Source organism: Castor canadensis, chromosome 5 (genome assembly GCF_047511655.1).
Source record: "Castor canadensis chromosome 5, mCasCan1.hap1v2, whole genome shotgun sequence".
In the NCBI taxonomy this organism is placed as follows: domain Eukaryota; kingdom Metazoa; phylum Chordata; class Mammalia; order Rodentia; family Castoridae; genus Castor; species Castor canadensis.
In genome coordinates, this window is record NC_133390.1 from 72107716 (window position 1) to 72127880 (window position 20165).

General features: G+C 43.6%; 1 protein-coding gene across 24 annotated transcripts in view; it reads left to right on the forward strand.

Annotated features, from left to right (window-relative positions):
* The window catches only part of Kalrn (kalirin RhoGEF kinase), a 660017-nt gene that overhangs the window by 290260 nt on the left and 349592 nt on the right, over positions 1-20165 (forward strand). For all 24 annotated transcript variants that reach the window (XM_074073308.1, XM_074073309.1, XM_074073319.1 and 21 more), the window contains 3 exons: positions 1916-2047; positions 4193-4423; positions 19595-19717. In XM_074073308.1, coding sequence (XP_073929409.1) covers positions 1916-2047; positions 4193-4423; positions 19595-19717 — 486 coding nt within the window. The remainder of the gene's footprint in view (positions 1-1915; positions 2048-4192; positions 4424-19594; positions 19718-20165) is intronic.

Genomic DNA, 20165 nt, shown 5'->3' on the forward strand with positions numbered 1-20165 from the left:
TAATCTCTGTCCCCCATTCACTAATTCTTAGGCAGATCACCCCACTATCCTGAGTTTGTTTCCTCCTCTCTAATGTGGCCCTAATTATAAATCTTATAGGGCTATAATAAGATATGATGTGACAGGTGGAACATGTAAGATACCTCTTGTGCTTGCTCAGTGGTAGGCATTACAACAGTGGGTATTTGCTCCATATACTGCCCTGGTATTTTTTTTTTTATTTTCTCCACCTGAGTTTTCCATCTACAATCTTCTCATACACTGAAGTAAATATCATCAAACACAGCCCTGTGCTTTGAGAGGACTCTTACAGTACCTTTCCCCTCTTTTAAAGTAGTGACTGGTTCATTCTTAAAATCATGAGGGCTTTGATGTCCAATCTCCAGTTCTCTCTTCAGCTCTATTACGTGCACACTTTATTCAAGGTTTTTCCAGATTGGCAAGGAGATTCCCTGCTTCCCTTTTTGTCTCTGGCTGTCTCTCCTCAAGCTGACCCTTGTGTGGGATCTGCTATGGGGTAGAGAAATCCCAGGGGCCTGGAAAAACTGCTCCCTCTGTGGATGATACAAGAATGTCAAGTTGCTCTCAGGTTCCTCTATTAGTTACTGGTGGAGCAATAACTCAACAAAGACGCTTCTGAGATGTCAGCAAGTATGTGCAATTGATATTGGATGGCACTTGGCACTCTTCCAGAGTAGCTGAGAGATGGCCTAATGTGTCAAAAGGCATATAGAATGGAAAAACCAACTGTAACAACCAACAAGCCAGAGGCTCAAAGCTGACACCAAGACGAGTGGTCAAGTAGTTGCAGAAGAAAATGCAGGGCCAGAACTGAAAGAAACTGGAGTAGCTAAATTGATTTGACGTTTCCTGGCTTGGATTAGCCAGGATCAGAAGCAATTGTATTTGTTATCTATTTTTTTAATGTGGGTTCCTCAGGTATTAACAGTCCTTCTGGGAAACTCATAAACCATGCTTCCTTCTCTTTAGCTAGGGAGAAAAAAGAACTGATTCAAGACAATTTTTTTTCTATGCGTTTATTTAGGCAGCTCTTTATTGTCCTCGTATGGGCTGTTCAAAGCAATGAGATAAAAAGGTATTTAGGCAATTAATTTAAATGGAGCTGTGCACCCAGGCGAGAGGAATCACAGGCATTCCAGACTGTTGGGTGAAGAATTATTTGCATTTTAAAAGTGTATTTTTTACACCCAGTAAATCTGAGTGATTTCAGATAGCTTACCCTTTGTGAGTGAAGACCCATAGTTTTACACAGTTGTTAATTTTAATTTTTAAATAATTTGATGTCTGTTAAGATCTGTGTCTATATATCATAACCCACGAGCCTTTGCCACTGTAGGCACAGCAGAGTCTATCCTCCTAAGCTGTCCTTCCCTGCCCCTGCCCTCAGCAGCCTGGCCCAAGTGAGAGTCATGTAGAGCCTTAATCTCTGTCATCTGTGGGAATGGTCTCTGTAAGGTCCCAGGGGCTCCTGGTGGTGCTATAGAGGTGTTATTTGCTCCTCTTCACATCTCAGTGTACAGTCTGTGAAGCACAGGTGGCATGCAGCCTTTCTGTATGCCTGTGAGTGTGTGCAGAGTGAGGAGCTCTCATGTGTCCATGGCTGTAGTGAGCTATGTCCATACCTGTACTTGGCAGTTCCTGTGTGGTCATAAACTGTTGAACAGCTAGACCATTCACCATGACCCACAGTTTCATAATTGTGGCCTTTGTGGAAAATATACTACCCAAACAGCTGCTGGACTGAGCTTTGAACAGGGGTTAGCTCTTCCTACTGCAGAGGTCTCCAAAGACTGCACAAAATCCTCATGCTTTTCCCCAAAGTGACCCTCTCTACATAACTCACCCATTCCCCACCCCAGTGTTCCCTTACTCACCCACCGGCATCTCTTTTCAGTTCCTGTCAGGAGTGGATGCCTGGTGCAAGATGTGCAGTGAAGGTGGCTTGCCCTCAGAGATGCAAGACCTGGAGCTGGCGATCCACCACCACCAGTCCTTGTATGAACAGGTGACCCAGGCCTACACAGAGGTGAGAACCAAGAGGGGCAACCAAAGGGTAACCAGCAGTCCTGGGCATGTGGCTGGATGGGTAGCAGGAGCACTGCCCTGTATACTGTGGAATAGCCTGGGTGGACTAAGAAGACAGGCAATTTGCCTCTTTCTAGGGGAATCTTTAGGAACCATGATCTGTAAACTACAAGTCTCCAGCCAGGAGCATTGTGTTAGAGCCATTAGCAGGTACCACTCAGTGTGCACATGTTTATTCTCATTCTCTCTCTTTCTCTCCTCTGTCTCCCCCCATTACCTCTCTCCCTCATACACACACCCACCCCTTCTTCACTCTGTGTGTGAAAACAGGACTTTCTTCCCATTAGGGTAGGACCATGAAGAGCGAGGCTGGTTCCTCTCTATTTGCTTTCTGGTTGGCACACCAGCCTGCCATCCTTTATGAAGTAGCTTATCAAAAAATATAAACTTCCTCAGTAGAAGATCCAGAGGAAAACACATGGGGTTGAGATAGGTGTGCAGGAGTGAGAGCTTCCATGGATGTGAAAGACAAATGAAAAAGCCTATCCACTGAAAAATCAAAAGCAGGGGATGCTGCAGGATGAAGGTGGAAATTTTCTTGACATTTCAGAGTAAAAGGAAAAGGCTGTAATTGTGCATCTTGGTGACCATATACAAGTAGGTTGGCTAACTGGCCTGGATTCCTGGGAAGAAGCTGATGGATGGAAAGAAATGGGAGGATTAGGAGGCCAGGTGAGGAGGAGGGTGACACACTTCTGGCCTGAGTCTTTCCTAAAGGGCAAGGACAATGAGAGGAGTGCTTGTCAAAGGTAGTTCCCAGACCACTTGCATCAAACTCACCTGAGGTTCCAGATGAACATACAGATTTTCAGACCCTACTCCAGACTGAAGCAGAATGTCGAGTGGAGTCTAGAAGCTACATTTTAATACTGGGTGTCCCAGATGAGTTCTTTGCATGTTAAGCCTAGGAGCCACTGGCTTCTGGGTAAGCGTAAGAGTTTTGCACTGTGAAACTAAGTTCCAATCTTGGCTTTGCTGTTAGCTAGCTGTGTGACCTCAGAAAAATGACTTTACCACTCTGAGCCTCAGGTTCTTGTGTGAAGTAAAGGTGGTGGCATCTGCCTCCTGGGGTAGTGTCAAGGGTTGTAAACATAATGCATGTGATGTGTTTGGCCACTGCCTGACAGTAGTACTATACATGCTAACAGATTGTGTCATTGTAGGAGGCACAGAAGAGGGGGCTTGTGAGCTGAATTCACCTGAGCAGCTCCAATCTAAATGGTCCAAGGCTTTCTCTTGTGATAAACCTGTGCTGTGCCCTTAGGTCAAGAACCTGTAAATCTGCTCCTTGTAAAATACAAAAGTAGAGAGTATAAACATGATCAATATTATACTTACACTGTCCACACTTATGAAGTGTGGGTATAATTGTACATAGAGATACAATATTTCTCCAAACTTCTTCTCATGCCCCAGCATTATGGTCTTAGAGGCTCCTCCAAGCCCGCTTCAGAGGTCTGAGTGGTCCCTGCTTTTCACAGTTATGGAGACTGAGGCAGAGGGCTGGAGTTCATGTTGACCTGAATTTCCAGGACTTGGCCCTCTGTCTCTAATTACCCTGCCCCAGACATAATGCCCAGAGTCTGCATTTATTCAAGATTCCCTGAAGAGAACTGTCCTGGGTTTGGCCATAGGGTATTTGTCTTGTTCACGTCTCTGGAGGGCATTACCTCTGCATTATTTATAAGCTGATTCCCTTGGCAGTAAATCATGGTAGATGGAATAGTGGGACTGGTGTGGGTGGTGGTGGTTTGCTTTCTCACTTCAGCTGCATTCTACTCTATCACTTCTCCTTACCACTCCCAGCCTGAGAGCATTGCTGTGGTGGCATAAGCAGGATAACAGCTGTCTCTGTGTCGTAGACCTCCAGCAACCTCTAACCCCCATACCTTGAGTTCTGTGTCTCCCCTGGGCTGCAGCTGGGCACCCTGGCATCTTTGACTGGCTGGCACACTTGTACTTGTAATATGCCTCAGAGGACTGAGATTCTCAAACCTAATCGTGAAGCCCTGGGCAGGCTCTCCTTGTTTCTCTCTGAACCTGAGTTTCTCTCTTTCCTTGACCTGAACTCCTTTCCTTCCTGCAGGTCAGCCAGGATGGCAAAGCATTGCTGGATGTGCTGCAGCGCCCCCTAAGTCCTGGGAACTCTGAGTCCCTCACAGCCACAGCCAACTACTCCAAGGCGGTGCATCAGGTGCTGGACGTGGTGCATGAGGTGCTGCACCACCAGCGGCGGCTGGAGAGCATCTGGCAGCACCGCAAGGTGCGGCTCCACCAGCGGCTGCAGCTCTGTGTCTTCCAGCAGGATGTGCAGCAGGTAACAGGCTCTGCTCTCTGACTCCTGACTTCTGTTACACTGAGCTCGAGTGCTATACCTGGTGATCAGGCCTGGCAAAGCCCAGATTGATAGAAGAAAGATGGCAATTCAGCCCTAGCTACTCCCCCACACACTGAAAAAAAAAAAAAAAAAAAACCAGAACAAAAAATGGACTCGTTAATTGCATGCATCTTTTTTGTTGTCTTGGGATTTTTTTTTTTCAATAGTAGGATTTGAATTTAGGGCCTTGCACTTGCCTAGCAAGCCCCAACTTAAGCTATGCCCCCAATTCCTTTTTTACTTATTTTTCAAATAGGGTCATGCATTTTTGCCCAGGGCTGCCCTCAGACCTTGATTCTCTTGCTTGCACTCCAGCTATGAGGTAGTCCTGGCTGGGATTATTGACATCCACTACCACATCAGTGGTAGTCTTACATACCATGGGGCTCACTAACTTTTTGCCCTTGCTGGCCTCAAACCATGATCCTCCAGTTCCACTTCCTGTATAGTTGGGATTATAAGCAGTTTTCAGATTTTTTTGAGACAGAATGTCACTAGGTGGCTCAGGCTGGCCTGGAACTTGCTAAGTAGCCCAGGCTGGCCTCAAACTGGTGATCCTCCTGCCTTAGCCACCTGAGTGCTGGGATTCTAGACATGCTTCTTACCTGAGCAGCCTTGAGATGGCCTTCTCCCTGAGTGGTATTGGAAGCGAGGCTTAGCCTCTGGAATAGCAATTCCTTGCAGTCAGATAATAACATTTTTTCTGTTGGTGAGCTTGAACCTATGCAGGCAGTGAGATTGCTAGACAACTTGGAGTCTGCAAGGTCATCTGAGCACTGTCAGAGTCAAATCCCACATCAAGTGAGCTTACTTGTCCATCAGGAGTGGGATGGCCTGCCAGAATGGAGGTGGGGTGATGTCCTGGGGCTTTTAAAAGATTTGTTGGCAAAGCTGGATCTGTGAAGCCAGAGTTAAAATGTGGGCTATTGTTTACTATATGTTCTGTGATTTGAGGCTACTTCTGTCTTTGTCTGTCTTCTTACATTATTACACCAGTCATCACTTTTCCTTTACTCCAGATAATAAGGAAATGGTTATGTTTCTGACCATGAAAGGCCAGGCTTGCTATAAATGCCCTTTCAGAGGAAAGAGCCCATTCTTTTTCCCGTGCACTTTCTGTTTCTCTCTCCTTGAGGACCCTGTGATCTTTGACCAGAGGACTGATATACTGGGGTGTCCAGTGCGGAGAGCTAGGTAAGAGTTGGGTGAGATTAGGGTCCAAGTTCACTGTGGGAGGCAGTGCAGGGCATTTGGAGCACAAACAGTTGTCATTAGGCTTTCTGTAGCCACTGTGTAATTCAGGATTATACACATGAAATAATGAGTTGTTCTTCCATTCTTCTGTGCTATTGACCAGGTATAATCCAAAATAGACCAGGTATAATCTAGCAAAATAGACATGGGAAAGTGAGATCCTGGGATCGTGTCTTCACAGCCATTGTTGGAGGCACCTATACTAGACAGGCAGAATGGGGGAGTATCCTTAATATATCACTTTCTGGGGATAGGGGATTGTAGAGTAGTCAGTCCCAGGAGCTGAGGGGCTTTTGGGTTGCTCCCCCTCTTGGACTTCCCTAACTCCCTTGCAGTGCATCCACCTGACTAGGGCATGATGGAGTGAGTCATCAGAGGAACACCTTGGCCCCAGAGAGAGGCTACTGCTAATGTGTCACCCAGCTCTGAAACTCTTGAGGGGGGCTGGCAGAACAGGAGAAGCAAATTAATTGGTTGCCTGTTCCCACCATCTGGAGCCATCCAGATAATACATCATCCAGAATATAGGGAGCAGTGTGCTGTCTGTGATTGATACCAAGTGAGGTGCCAGCCTCAGCCTTGCAGGCACGAAAGAGAGTTTGGCCATGTCCATGAACTCTCCATGACCCCCTGAGACAGTTCTGGCATAGTCTGCCAGATTCCTCTCAGCCTCCTGATGTTCTTAGGACTGTGGCAGTAGTCCGGAGAGACACAGAGCAGCTGGAAGCAGGACAGGGGAAAGCCTCCCCAAGAGGAGGGCTGCATGGCACTCTCAGGAGTCTTGGGGATCTGCCATCATCAGACTTTCCTTTGGCCCCAAAACAAAGAAAATTAATAAAACTATATGACTGGCTATTCTACACCATGCTCTTAAAAATGAGAGCCTTTTGTTGGTATTGTGCAAAAATAGGCAGAAGATGAGGAGGTAGATGTGGTGGGAGCTTGCATATTCCTCAGGGAATATGCTAGGCTTCCAGGATGGTTCTTTTCAGGACATATGAATGAGACTTCTGGGAGCATGACTCTGTTCACCCATCATCCCACTCACTTGCTGACTCTCTGTATATCTTACATTGCAACAGATGCAAGGAAAACTGGGAAAGTGAGTCTAAACAAACCTAGAGATAGGCCCAACACCCAAACAACCATGAGTACCCAACAGGTGTCTGAGCTGTGATTCAGAAGGGAGCTAAACTCACACATGTGAGAGGTAGAGTGAGAGACTTGGTCTTTGGTATGACTCCCAGCTGTGCGTGAGTGCATGAGCCTGTCCAAGTTTCAGACACAGTTGTGTGTGAGTGTTTGTGTGTGTGTATGCATGTGTGACCTTTGCATCATGTTGTCATTTTTAATCTGTGCATGTCTCACCTCATCTATTCCACTGTTTCTTGAGAGTAGAGGGCTTCTTCCTGTCTGGGTCCCTTACAGCTCTTAGCTGTGTCTGCATGATACTGGAGCTCTCTTTACGTTTGCTGAATTGAGCTGAGATAATTAGAGAATCCCAGCATCCGCTTCTGTAAAGTGAACCATTTAGCCCTCCCTCCTAACCTGTCAGTTGTTGCTTTACTTGTGAGTAGCTGGAGTCTGCCTGCAAGAATTGTGATGTGAATGTCTTGAGGGTCCAAGTTTTCATAGCCCAGGCAGAGGACAAAGAAACGTAAACTCCATGCTCATGAAGTATCATGGTGCTCATGAGTTAGTCAGCAAGTTCAGACCTCTACTGTGAGCCCAGCACTGCACTTGGTACTGGCAAGATTCATAGTTAGAATGGCATTAGACAATCACATTTGAAAATATGAAGAACAAGTTAATGACCGGACATGGTGGCTCACATCTAAAATTTCAGCTACTCGGGAAGCAGTGATCATGAGGATCATGGCTCAAGGCCAGTCCGGGCAAAAAGTTATTGAGATCCCATCTCAGTCAATAAGCTGAGTATGGTATGAGTGCTACAAGCAGGCTGTAGGTGGGAGTCTGACATTCAGAGGCTAACCCTGAGCAAAAACACGAAATAACTAAAGCAAAAAAGGGCTGGGTGTATGGCTCAAGTGGTAGAGTACCTGCCTAGCAGTTGTGAGGCCCTGAGTTCAAACCCCAGTACCACCAAAAAAACAAACAAAACAAAAACAAGTCTACCAGAATGTGCCAGCCAATGTGTGGACAATAGACTGTTGATACAAAGTTAGAATTAACTGAACCATGTATGTAGTCTGGACTCAAGACACCCAAGCACATTTGGGGTCCAAAGATGCTTGCTGGCCTGTGTGGGAAGCTGGTGTGCAAGCATTGGCAGCCAGGGCAATGCAGAACACAGCACAGGCTCAGGCTCTGGAGTCAGATAGCCGAGTATAAATCCTGTTCCAACATGACATGGCAAATTGCTGTAGCTCATGCTTCAGTGTCTTCACCTCAAAACAGGACCAATAACAATAGAACCTATCTCATGAGATGCAGTGAGGTTGGAGCACAGTGCCTGCCTAGCACAATGTCAGTTGCTAATTACATCCTCTGTCTGTGGTCCTTGAGCGCCCCCTGGTGCTTGTGCTGTTGGGGGCTCCCAGTCTGATTCTCCTGTTTCTACAACAACAACTGCTCCAGGCGTTGGCTGGTTCCATTTCATTCAGTGACAAAATCTCAGAGCTGTCAAGGACTGAAAAAGCATTCAGTCTAATCTCTGCTGTACAATTGAGGAAATTGAAGACCAGAGATGTAAAGTAACTTCACCAAAACCACGCAGCTAGTTAATGGTAATACAAGGAACAGAAGCTAGGTCTTCTGACTCTGTCTCAGTGTCCTAGGAAAAGCCACCGGAGAGAGAGGCAGAGAGACAGAAAAGAATAATAAGAGAGACAGAAAGATGCATATTATACAGGGTGGTGGGGGGAGACAGACAGACACACAAACAGGGAGAGAGCAAGAGACAGAGATTTGCAGACAATGAGTAAAGAAAAACAAAGATTTGAAGATAGAAGGCAGAGAAACAGCTGGGAAGGGAGGAGAAAGGAAACAGGAAGTAGAAGGAGAAACAAGAAGTTAGGGACCCCTCTTGGTGGAGGGTGGGGGGGACAGCAAGTTGGCCTCTGGTTGCCTTACTTCTTGCCCTATTGCCATTTCTGGGTGTAGGCCTCACTTAGGTAGGAACATTTCACCCATTCAGGATTCAAAGCAGAGAAAAGCAGAGAGATGTAAACCAAATATAGATGCAAAGGAAAAAAAGGTTTCATTTAAGCATCTGCTGCCAGACCTGGCCTGACATCTTTCCCTTGGGTCCAACAGGACTAAGCTTTTTCCCTGCTGGGATGGGGGATGATGGAAATAAGTCTTTAGGGGAAAACTGGAATTTGGACTCATTAAGCTAAAGAAGGGGTATATAGGGCATACCTGCCATAGTATTGACAGTAGAATAATTTTCAGTCCTATTATTTTTTTCCTGCTTAATGTAGGATAGTACTAGACAATAGTCAAAAAAAGCCCTCTACGATAGCATTGGCCAATCTCCACCTTCTGTCTGTTATTCTTCCTAATTCCTCTGGCTTCCCATGTTGCAAAAGGACTAATTCCAAGCTCAGGTAGACCTGGCTCACAGTGGGAAGAACAAGGAGTGACTAGATGCTTATTCTTCCTAAAAGATGTAAATTCCATTCTGTGTTTTCTTAGTCAGAGCAACTGTTTTCAGAGCACTATACAGGCATATTCTTCTGCCTCCCCCTTCTTTTTCCTCTCCCTGCATTATTTTTTCAAGAATAGATCTATAAAGTGCTTTTGAAATACCTGCTGTATGCAAAGCCCTATGCCAGGAGTTTGAAGTCTCTGCCCTTCAGCGTAGACACATACACCTATGCAGAAGTACTAATGGCACGTGGCTGTTTGGATTTAGAGCCAAAAAAGCAAATCAATGAGCTGAAGGAGTTGGTGCCGAGAGTTCCCTCTGGTGGGGGTAGGATTTACATTTGTCTTTGGAGCACAGGCAAAGGAACTGTTCTTAGAGAAGGCCAGAAAGAAGAGACAAGGTATAGGCAGGGGACAGGAAAAAGGAAGTCTGACTAGCTGTCCACTGCCCTCATTGACAGTGGGCAGTACATCTCTAAGGGGTTGGGCAGTTCATGGTGGCATGCATGAGGCTCTTATGTCCTCTCTTAGAATGTCTTATTTATAAGCAGTCCAATCGGGTGAGTTAGTCACCCGATAGATGGCAGAATCTATCTGGCATGGTAACTTAACATTCTGAATTGATGAAAATTAATATAAACTCCATAGTTCTGTACTACAAATGAATCTCATCTGTTTACATCAGTATTTCTAGAGCCTCATGTGGAAAATCATAGCTTTTATTATGTGAATTTTTGCTTACCAAAGAATGTCTTAAAGGGTTGAGAGTAAGTTTTTTAAAGCTTCAGATAGTCAATTTTTTACTAGCCATAATGACTGTAGCTCTTTAATCATATTAAACTAGTTTGGTAGTTGTAGAATCCAATTGACATCTTTGCATAATAAAAAATGAGCACTGTGGTTTGCTCTCAGAATGAGTAGTAATAAAAAAGTTACCAGAATGTTTATGAGTATAGAAACTAACTCTTCCAAAAGAAGGAAGGATTAATGTATCTAAGGATGAAAGATCCAGGACAACTTCTACACCCAATTAGATCAGAGAATGCACACATGAGGGAACCATCTTCACAATTTGAAACAGATTGGTTACTTGGTATGTACTTTGGGGGAGGGGTTCAAACATCAGAGGGAGGGCTGATTCCAACCCTGAGATTCTGTTACTGAGATTAAATGTGTCTATAAAGTTAAATTGTCCAAAACTCAGGATTCATTGTCTGTATAATAAATATGATCAAATATCTAATCCCTTCACTTGCCTTTTCTTAGTCCATCTTACAACACTATGAGGTAGGAGGACCATTTGGTTCCATCTTTCTGATGAGGAAATTGAGACTTAATAATGGTAAGCAAACTTGCCCAGAGACACATAGCTAGTGGCAGATCAGGGAATAAATCCAAGTCCACCTAATATCAAAGTCCATGCTCTTGGCTTCTCTGCTATGCCATAGCACTGTGCCAGGTAATGGGAATAAGAGACACAGCGCTGACCTTGAAGGTTTTATAATTTAGTGATAGGATATCACTGATCAAAGAACCCTGTTAGATTACTTGGTCCCAAGGATGAGATTTGTCTAACTTCATAGCTACTGACTGACACCTGAGATTGATTCTCATACTACCTGTGCTGCAAAGAGTCATATCCCAACACTTTTCCATATGTCCTCCATTTTAAAATTGCCCTCTACAAGTATTGACTTCTAACACAAATTACCCTAAAATAGTCACTACCCATTTCTCATCTGGTTTTCATAGTCACAATTATATTGACTCGGGCTTTCTGATGCTGCCCTTTTTAGCATAAATCTTGATTGATATCCATTTGCCCACAGTAGTAATTAACAGTTTGAAAGTTCTCAGTTAAGGTTTTTTGATGGTGATAATCCAGCCATTCAAATATTTTCCAAGTGCAGGTTATGGCTTTCCTGAATTCAGCAAGGGAGGAGGGAAGAGCATCGGTGCTGCTTTCTGGTGGGAGTGAAAATAGGGAGACATTCCCATCTGCCCCTTTGGTGTCCCCATATTAGCCCATATTAAAGGGAGCACTCCATCCTTTTCCCTAGTGTGAGGCTAGTGCTGAGAGCAGTGGATTCCACTCCTCTCCATGTGTTCCCAGTCTCTGAAGGGAAGAAGTTCAGTACTGACATGCTGACACTCTTCCTTTCTGGGAACTTCATGGATTCTATATCCTCTTCTTCCTGGATCTCCACTTCCCACACTTCACCACCACTGCCCCATTCCTTGCTCTACTTTATGCCTGTCTTCCTTCCCCACCATAACCTTCAGGTAATGGTGGCAATTATTTTTCTTTTTTTTTTTTTTCTGGTATTGAGGATGGAACCCAGGGCCTCTCACATGCTAGACAAATGCTCTACCACTGAGCTACATTCTCAGCCCTTACTTTGCTTTTCTTATGTAAACTGTGTCCTGACCGAACACCTGTCCTTTGGTGGTGATCACCTTTCAAGGAAGGACCAGTCACCACCCTCTGGCAGGTGTGGGAGGCTGATTGGGGTCTGGGAGGCAGTGAGAGGAAGAAGTTCCTTCCTGGAAGTTACTAAGCCTCAAGGCTTTCTTGATCCACAATTAATTTTTAACATCTTTAATGTCCTCAATCCCTTCTTATTATGTTCACGAATGATATAATAGTTACCATCCAGGGTCACCTCTTTCTGATAACCTCTGTGCTTAGCATAACCTTGACACAGTACACTAATTCTGGAGCCTTAAGTACCAGCCTAAAGGACAAAGTATTCACACATTATTACTAGCGGGAGCTATGGAAAGATTTTGAGCAGAGGAGAAACATGATCAGAGTGAAGTTAGGTAATCTGCTACCTGTGGGGTGGGCTGGGCTGGGATGGGGACACACTGGGAGCCACAGTCATGGTATGTGTCCATAGAGCAAGAACTAAAGAGCAAGCATGAATCTGAAAGCATTTATTTAAAATCACTAAAAACTGCTGTCTGTTTCATTGTAGAAAATAAGAAGGTGTTAAGTATGACTTGCAAACTGTGTTTCTCAAAGTATGGTCAGTCCTTGGACTCCTGGCATTAAAGCCAGCTAGGCAGAGTAGAAGGCTTGTCAGACATACAGATTATTCCACAATTTTTTGTTTAGAATCTGGGGGTGAATGGTTCCTATATTTTAAAAGAACTCCAAAAATTTTTAAGCACCTAAAAATTCATAACCTCTTTGCCGGGTGGTTCACAGCTGTAATCCTAGTTACTTGGGAAGCTAAAATCTGGAGGATTATGGTTCCAGGCAAGCCTAGGAGAAAAAAGTTTGTGAGACACCATCTCAATGGAAAAAAGGTTGGGCATGGTGGCAGGTGCCTGTCATTCCAGCTATGGTGGGAAGCATAAAATAGAAGGATAGTTCAGCAAGCCAGCCTGGGCAAAAAGCAAGACCCTATCTCCAAAATAACCAAAGTAAAAAGGGCTGGATATTTGGCTCAACCAGTAGCGCACCTGCCTAAGTTCAATCCCCACTGCCCTTCCTCAAAAAATTCAGAACCTCTAAGAAGCATTTCAAGCCTTAATGAGTATATGATGACTCCAAAACTCATGAAACACAAGGCCAAGAAGAATCTCCTAGGGAGCGGTCAGATTGCCCAGGCTCAGCTCTGTTGGGGATGAGAGGTGCAGGCTGGCCAGGTGTGAGGGCCCAGGGTTGAAGGCAGCTCAGACTTGGGTCTTTTGGACTCTTAGCTGACAGATGGCTCAGGAGAAAGAACTGCACCTTGTAGGAGGAGAGTCATACTACTGATGAGTTTTAGTTCAGCCCTGCCAGAAAAATGATGGGTTCTGCCATAGCAAGGCATTTATTTAGGTCATACTTGTTCCAAAGAGGTAAAAGAAAATGAGTTACTGGTAATTGAGCATTTCAAGTGGTGTCTGTGTACTCTCAGGTCACAACCTAGCATCAGCTAGATGTTACTGGCTGTTTCCCTTCAGAACTAGTGCTCAGTGTGCTTCGCGAATAGACAGGAATAATGATTTGATGACCTCTCCTGTGTACTCTTGCATATTGTGTGTACTTAAGCCTGTAACAACCAAATGTGTTACAGATGCCTGATGGCTCATAAACATTTCTTTGTTAACCTCAGAATGACAGCATCCTAAACAGATGGGGGGTGCAGCTCTGGGGTGCTGGAAGATGACATTGAAATGGAGGAGTTCTTCAGTATACTTAATACATCAAACACCTTGCTTGTTTTACCACAGATCAAATTATGACACAAACTTAATAACCTATTTTGAATAAAATGATTTATCAAAAAAGCCACATAAGAGAATCAGAGGGTTGGGGTTCTGATTCCACATCTGTTTGCAAAAGTCTCCATTTCCTTTAATGGTTTTTACCCTTTATCACACAAGTGGTGAGTTCATCTGCTCATTTACTCGGAAAATGCTCTCTTGAACTCAAGGCCTCCTGCTTGCTAGGCAGGTCCTCTACTTCTTGAACCACACCCTCAGCTCTTTTTGCTTAGTTGTTTTTCCAGTAGGGTCTCAAATTTTTGCTGGGGCTGGCTTCAGACCATGGTCCTCCAACCTGTAGCGTCCTGGATAGCAGGAGGCATGAGGCATCATGCTTATCAATAAATGCTCTTTGGCATCACAGTAGTGATCCAAACAAAGTACCTTCCCACATGGGCCTTATACGCAGAGTAGAAATAAAACAGCAGCCAAACCAAGCAAATATGTTATATGCCACAGCCTGTGATGTGTGAGTAGCACTGAATAAATATGTGATGGGGAGGGGTTTAAGAAGAGGGTCTGGGTCTGTAGAACAGACTACAAAGTCCTTAAGACCAGGATGGCCTCCCATTAATTCAGTTGTATCCATGACCACTGCTCAGAGATGACCAATAGTTCTCTTCAAAAGGATATTTCCCTTCTCCTCAGCTGCTAGAAAGGACCGTCTTCTGCCCCTAAAGAGCATCCTGTCTTGATGTTGGTTGAAATAAACACAATCAGACTTAGGAAGAAAGGGGGTGGTTAAGAAATTGTGCATAATGGCTGTCAGATGAGCTCCCAAATCTGGTTCAGGATATATCTGTCTTGGAAAAGGCTGTTCTTGGAAAGGACTAATTTCTGGTTGAAATGTCAGGGCAGGAGAAAGGAGCAAAAGCTTTACAAGTTGTTAAAGGACTGTCTGCCTACTGTAGTGTTGAGTTTGAAAGCATCTGTGTTCTCAGTGAGCCGGAAAAATTAGGCTTATCTAGAAGGGAGTGGCGCAGTTCCTCTCAAGACAGGTAGGCAGGAGCCTATATGCATGTGGCAGTATATGGCTATAATATTCACTGTTTATCCCCTGAGCACAAGGGATGCTGCATGGTTGGGGAGGAGAGGGGAAGAGTCAACATGAAAACCCATACTCCTTTCATTTCCCTATGACTACCTGCCAAGTGGGCAGGGGGACACAAAGATAGAACTTTGAATGCTGTCTGTGAATAGTGCCTGGATATAGTTATAATGGGAATGTGGAACAGGTGACATTGACCCCAAAGGTGTATGCTACAGGGATCAATTTGACTTCAGTTCAGTTGAACATGTATCAAGCAACCACTCTGTGTCAATTACAAGGTGGTCAAAGTGTTGTGGGAGAGACAGGCCCAAGAGCCATAATTGTGGTTTGAACAGAATTCCAGAAGAGCAACAGTCACCCCATCCTGGATGGGTTGTTAAAGGCTAGAAGATTTCCATAACCAGTGATTTTGAAATGCAGGTTAAACTGTGAGCAAAAGGCAGCCAAGGGGTTAGGTACAGGGACATGGATAGTTCAAGTGAGAGGAAATGATGAGCGCAAAACTCAAGAGACAGAGCAGCCTTCAGGGTGTGGAGGCGTGAGCCCACTGGAGGTGGGCTGGAAGGCTACAGGGGACAGCCACAGGGAATCTTATGTACATTGTATGTCGGGCTTATGGACTACTCAAAAACTATATCACAATGGAAAATCCTTTCAAGAATGAAGGAGTTGAAGGGCAGGCACAGTGGCTGAGGCCTGTAATCCCAGCTACTTGGGAGGCAGAGATCTAGAGGACAGAGGTTAGAGGCCAACCCAGGAAAAAAGTTTGTAAGATCCCATCTCAACCAATAAGCCAGATATTGTGTTTCATGCTTGTGGCCCCAGATATGTAGGAGGTGTAGGTAAGAGGATCATGATCTAATGCCCTGGCAAAAGAGGGACACTATCTGAAAAATAACAAGCAAAAAAGGCCTAGGGGCATGGCTGCAATGGTATAGCTCCTACCTAGCAAGTGTGAGGCCCTTTGTTCAAACCCTAGTACTGCCATAAGAAATTGCAGGAGCTAATTTCATTCAGGTCTGAGGTTGTGTTTTTCAATGGATTTGGTGTTCCCAATTTTTTTTACTAGTAGGATCTGACTAGATTAACAACTAATCATTTATTTTTAACCTTAGTATATAACTTACTTCTTTGAAACTACAGGCACAGCTTGCCAGATTTGATTGACAACTATCATTAGAGGATACTTTCCACTCATCTCTCATGGAAAACCCAGAACATAAATATGGAAAGAGAATCTTAAAAAAATAATCTGTCATCCTTGTGCTACCCCTCTTTACTCATTTTCTTCTGTCCCAGTGACTTGTTCTAACTGCCACCCAATTATTCAAGCCATGCCCCTGGGGTTGCCTTGCTACCTTCCTGTCCATCACCTGCACATCCAGTCACCAAATCCTGGAAATTCTTTCCCAAAGCTGTCTCTCCAGGGACACTGCCATTGACCTTGTCTGAGTCACCATCACCTCTTGCCAGAATTTTGGCTGATACCTCCTGTTTCCCCTCATCTACCTCCTGTTTCCCTCCATCTACCCTTGTTTCTCTCCAGTAGAATCTCCATAAGCAATCAAAGCAATACCTTTTAGATGGGGGATCTGATGGTGATTTTCAGTGACTTTCAGGATGGACACAGGAATCTCTCATTCAGCACACCAGGGCTTAAAACAGTCCAGTTTGGCCCCCTCCAAGCCCATTTCTTACTCTCTACTCCAAACTTCCTTCCTTCCGTCATGCCTTCCTTCCTTCTTCCCTCTCTCCCTCCTTTCCTCTCTGTTTCCCTCCCTCCCTTTCTTCTTCTCCTCCTTCTCCTCCTCCTCCTCTTTCTTCTTCTTCTTTCTTCTTTCTTTTTGCAGTACTGGGGTTTGAGCTCAGGGCCTTGCACTTGTTAAACAGACCCTATCCCCTGAGTCACGCCACCAGCCCTTTTTGCTTTAGTTATTTTTCACATAAGGTCTTGTTTTTTTCCCATCAGCCAGCCTCAAATTGTGTTCTTCCTATGTATGCCTTTCACTTATCTTGGATGCTTGAATTACAAGCATGTGTCACCACACCCAGCATGTTTGTTACCTGGGCTAGCCAATCTTCACTTCACAGGTATATGCCACCAGGCCTGGCCCCCTAGTCTTTTCAGTTCATTTTTTTCCATTTTTTATTAGGACATATTCATTATACATGGAGGATAGTCTTCTCAATTTCTAACTTAGTTAAGTCTGTCTGTCTGTCTCTCTCCCTATATACATATACATATATATATATGTATGTATAGATATCTCAGATATATATAGTCTTTCTGTATCCCCAAAGTAATTTTTTCACTTCCTAAACAATTTGTTTTTTATTTTCAAAATTGATTTCTATGCAGTCCCTGAATGCTTGTCCAGGTTGCACATATTTTCCCACAGCTTTAATACTACTGGCAGAAGAAGTACCAAGTGGTGTCAAGATAACATCACAGAACAATCAAAGTTATGTTTAAACTAAGTGAAAGCCTCTCAAATATGAAACAAATAGGTTTGTAAATGGTGAAGGTATAGCTAATTAAGTAAACTAAGTGCCCCTAACTGAAAATGGATTGACATTTTAAAGAAAGCAAACTATCTTTAAAAGGAAACAAATTGCCTTTTAAAAAAGGCTTAAAAGTTGTGAAATCATCCCCAGGGAGTGCAAAATGGAACTGTGCATGAACTAGTGGACAAAAAATATTCTTCAACCAGTATGGTTTAGGATAGCCAGTTTTCTTAAAGCTAGAGATAAAAAAAAGAAATAAAATTTATGAAAACATTGCAAAATAAGCAGGTCACACCCAATAGCTTAAAACTAATTTAAAAAATTATGATCTGAAAAATTTGTTATAAGTTCCAAAGCATTCATGAAAGGTTATAAGATAGTTCTTTTATATATATAAAAAGACTTATCCTCAAACCTCAGTTAATTTTCAAAAGGGATTAAGAAAAGTTTAAATATACATCAAAACTCTAAAACATCACTAAACTTGCTACACAACATGTGGGAAACTTTATGACTAGAAATATTTATCTTTGACCTTGCATGCTGACGCTTATAATTCCCTTTATGATGCAGAATTTTGGGATCTAATTGTGGCAAACCATGTAAAAATATGCTTTCCTGATGTTTTTGGTTGAAACTGCACCAAAAGTAATTCTAGAGCTATGTAGGCTTTTCTAAGAAAAGGACATTTAGAGTTCCTTTCCATGCTGCTTTTTCGGTATTTGCAAAAGGCTGGAACCCAGCACTACCACAATTTCTTTTTACAGATGTACCTCTAGAATATCTTTAAATATATATATTGCCAGAATATGTTAAAGAGTTTAAAATCTCCATATCTAATATTTAGATAGTCATGGAGTGGGGAGGATTTCTTTTCTTCATTGTATTTGATAATTACCTGACCTTTCATCCTCATTGCATGGATGTGTTTTAAACATTTTTATATTCACATGTCTCTTTCTCTAAATAACTAGTAAACACCATTTTGGCATAAATGTTACAATACTCACACTGAAGACTTTGGAGACTTCCATATTCTGCACACTGTAGGTATTAGTTTATCCTAAATGTCAGAGGAAGCGAAGCCAAAGGGCCTGGATTTTTTAGAGTCAGAGCTTCCATACCTGTAGTCAAAGAATGATTTGGCCTACCTTTGCTTTCTGCAGGAAAATCTGTGTAAGAAACAGATTGAGTTAAAGAATCCTTTTAAACAGAGCTAAATTACTCTCCAAAACATCCTCCTAAAATCTGAGAAGGCTATTACATTGTTAATCCAATGTTTAATGACCAGACCTGCAGGAATGGAATGGGCTCATTTGAGTGCTGGCAGGATCATCACAGGTGTGTCTATACTATAATTCTGGTTTAATTATAACCAACTGATTTACTGAGTGCCAACTCTTCAAAGACCAGAATGAACCACTTCCCTTCTATCTAGGACATACATTTTTGTGAGGCTGTCTGTAGATTGCAAAATGGATAATAAAGGCGTTGGTCCTCCCTGCACTTCAAGGCTTTTAGTACAGAGTTATCCATGTCCCTTCCCAAATGCCCCTTGTGAAAACATTTTCTCATCTTCTCAGCCACATCTGCTCCACATCTGCTCCAACTTCTCTAAACATCAAGAAAAATATCTTCAGGCAGTCATTAGATTTTTAAGCCTAGAAGAATATGGAATCTCCACTACTTCCTAAGAGAATCATTAATATTATAAACCTTAGAATGCAAAGATCCTAACTGATTTACTTGATTGGGGTTGTTGATTGGAAGAGAGAAGTAGAAAGAAACCAGGGGAGGCTGTTTCCTAGGATCAGCTATCTCAGAAATCTGGTTGGGGACTGACTACTGTGGATTTTGCTTCCAAGACTAGACGCACAGTGAGGCAGGATTCAAATGATTGGTCCCCACTGATGTGAGTGTTTTTATGGAGGAGTAAGGGGTAAGGAGTGAGGGGTGAGTGGTGAGGGCTAAGGTAGTGGCCCAGCTTGTTACTACCTAATTTTGTGCCAATTTGTCTGACTTTATGTGGTAGGGTAGAGGTAGTGAGAAGGCTAAACTGTGCCTAATGGTCTAGTAGCTTGTTTAAAATAATGGATTAGCATGCATGAGGCCCTACATTCAATCCCCAGTACATGATGATTATGATGGTGATGATGATGATAAATTGGACTAATTAGGGCTATGAACACTGAAAAAGTAATGGAAGGATATTCTGAAAACAAAGAAACTGAGTTGAATTTAATTAAGGTGAAACTGTTCTATTGCCAATGACTGTACTAAGAAACCTTGTATTCTCAGTGAATTGGACATTTCTACCTGGACCGCTACTCTCTGATAGGGGAAAAGCCTGGGTAGGACTTTAGCAGTTGCACATGTTGTTATATGGCTTTCCTTCTTCTAGGAAGTCACTGTTTCTGTCTCCTTTCTCTGACCAGGTTTTGGACTGGATCGAAAACCATGGTGAGGCCTTCCTCAGCAAACACACTGGGGTTGGGAAGTCTCTGCATCGAGCCCGGGCCCTGCAGAAGAGGCATGATGACTTTGAAGAGGTGGCTCAGGTGAGATGGGGTGTGTGTGTGTATGTGTGTTAAGAGGTGGGTGGGAGAGTAGGGATGTAGCCAGGTGATAGACACCAAGGCTGTGGCTTTGCTGATTGATGGGGCATGTTGTATTGGTAACTTGTGGCTTCTGGACTTCCTTCTTGCCTGAGGCAAAGAGGCCTTTGTCTGTTTTTAGATCCTACTAGGTGAGTGGTAAATAGCCCCCCCCTCCTCCCAAGTTTATGGTCTTCAAAGAAAATCTTCCTAGCTAGGCATGGTTGATACAAACTGTAATTCTAGCACTCAGGAAATAGAAGGAGGAAGGAGGGAAGGAAGGAAGGAGGGAGAAGGGAAGAAAGAAGGGATGGAGGGAAAGAGGGAAGGAAGAAAAAAAGGAAGGAAGGAAGGAAAGAAAGAAAGGGAGAGAGGAAAGGGAGAGGGAGAGGAGGAGAGGGGAGGGGAGAAA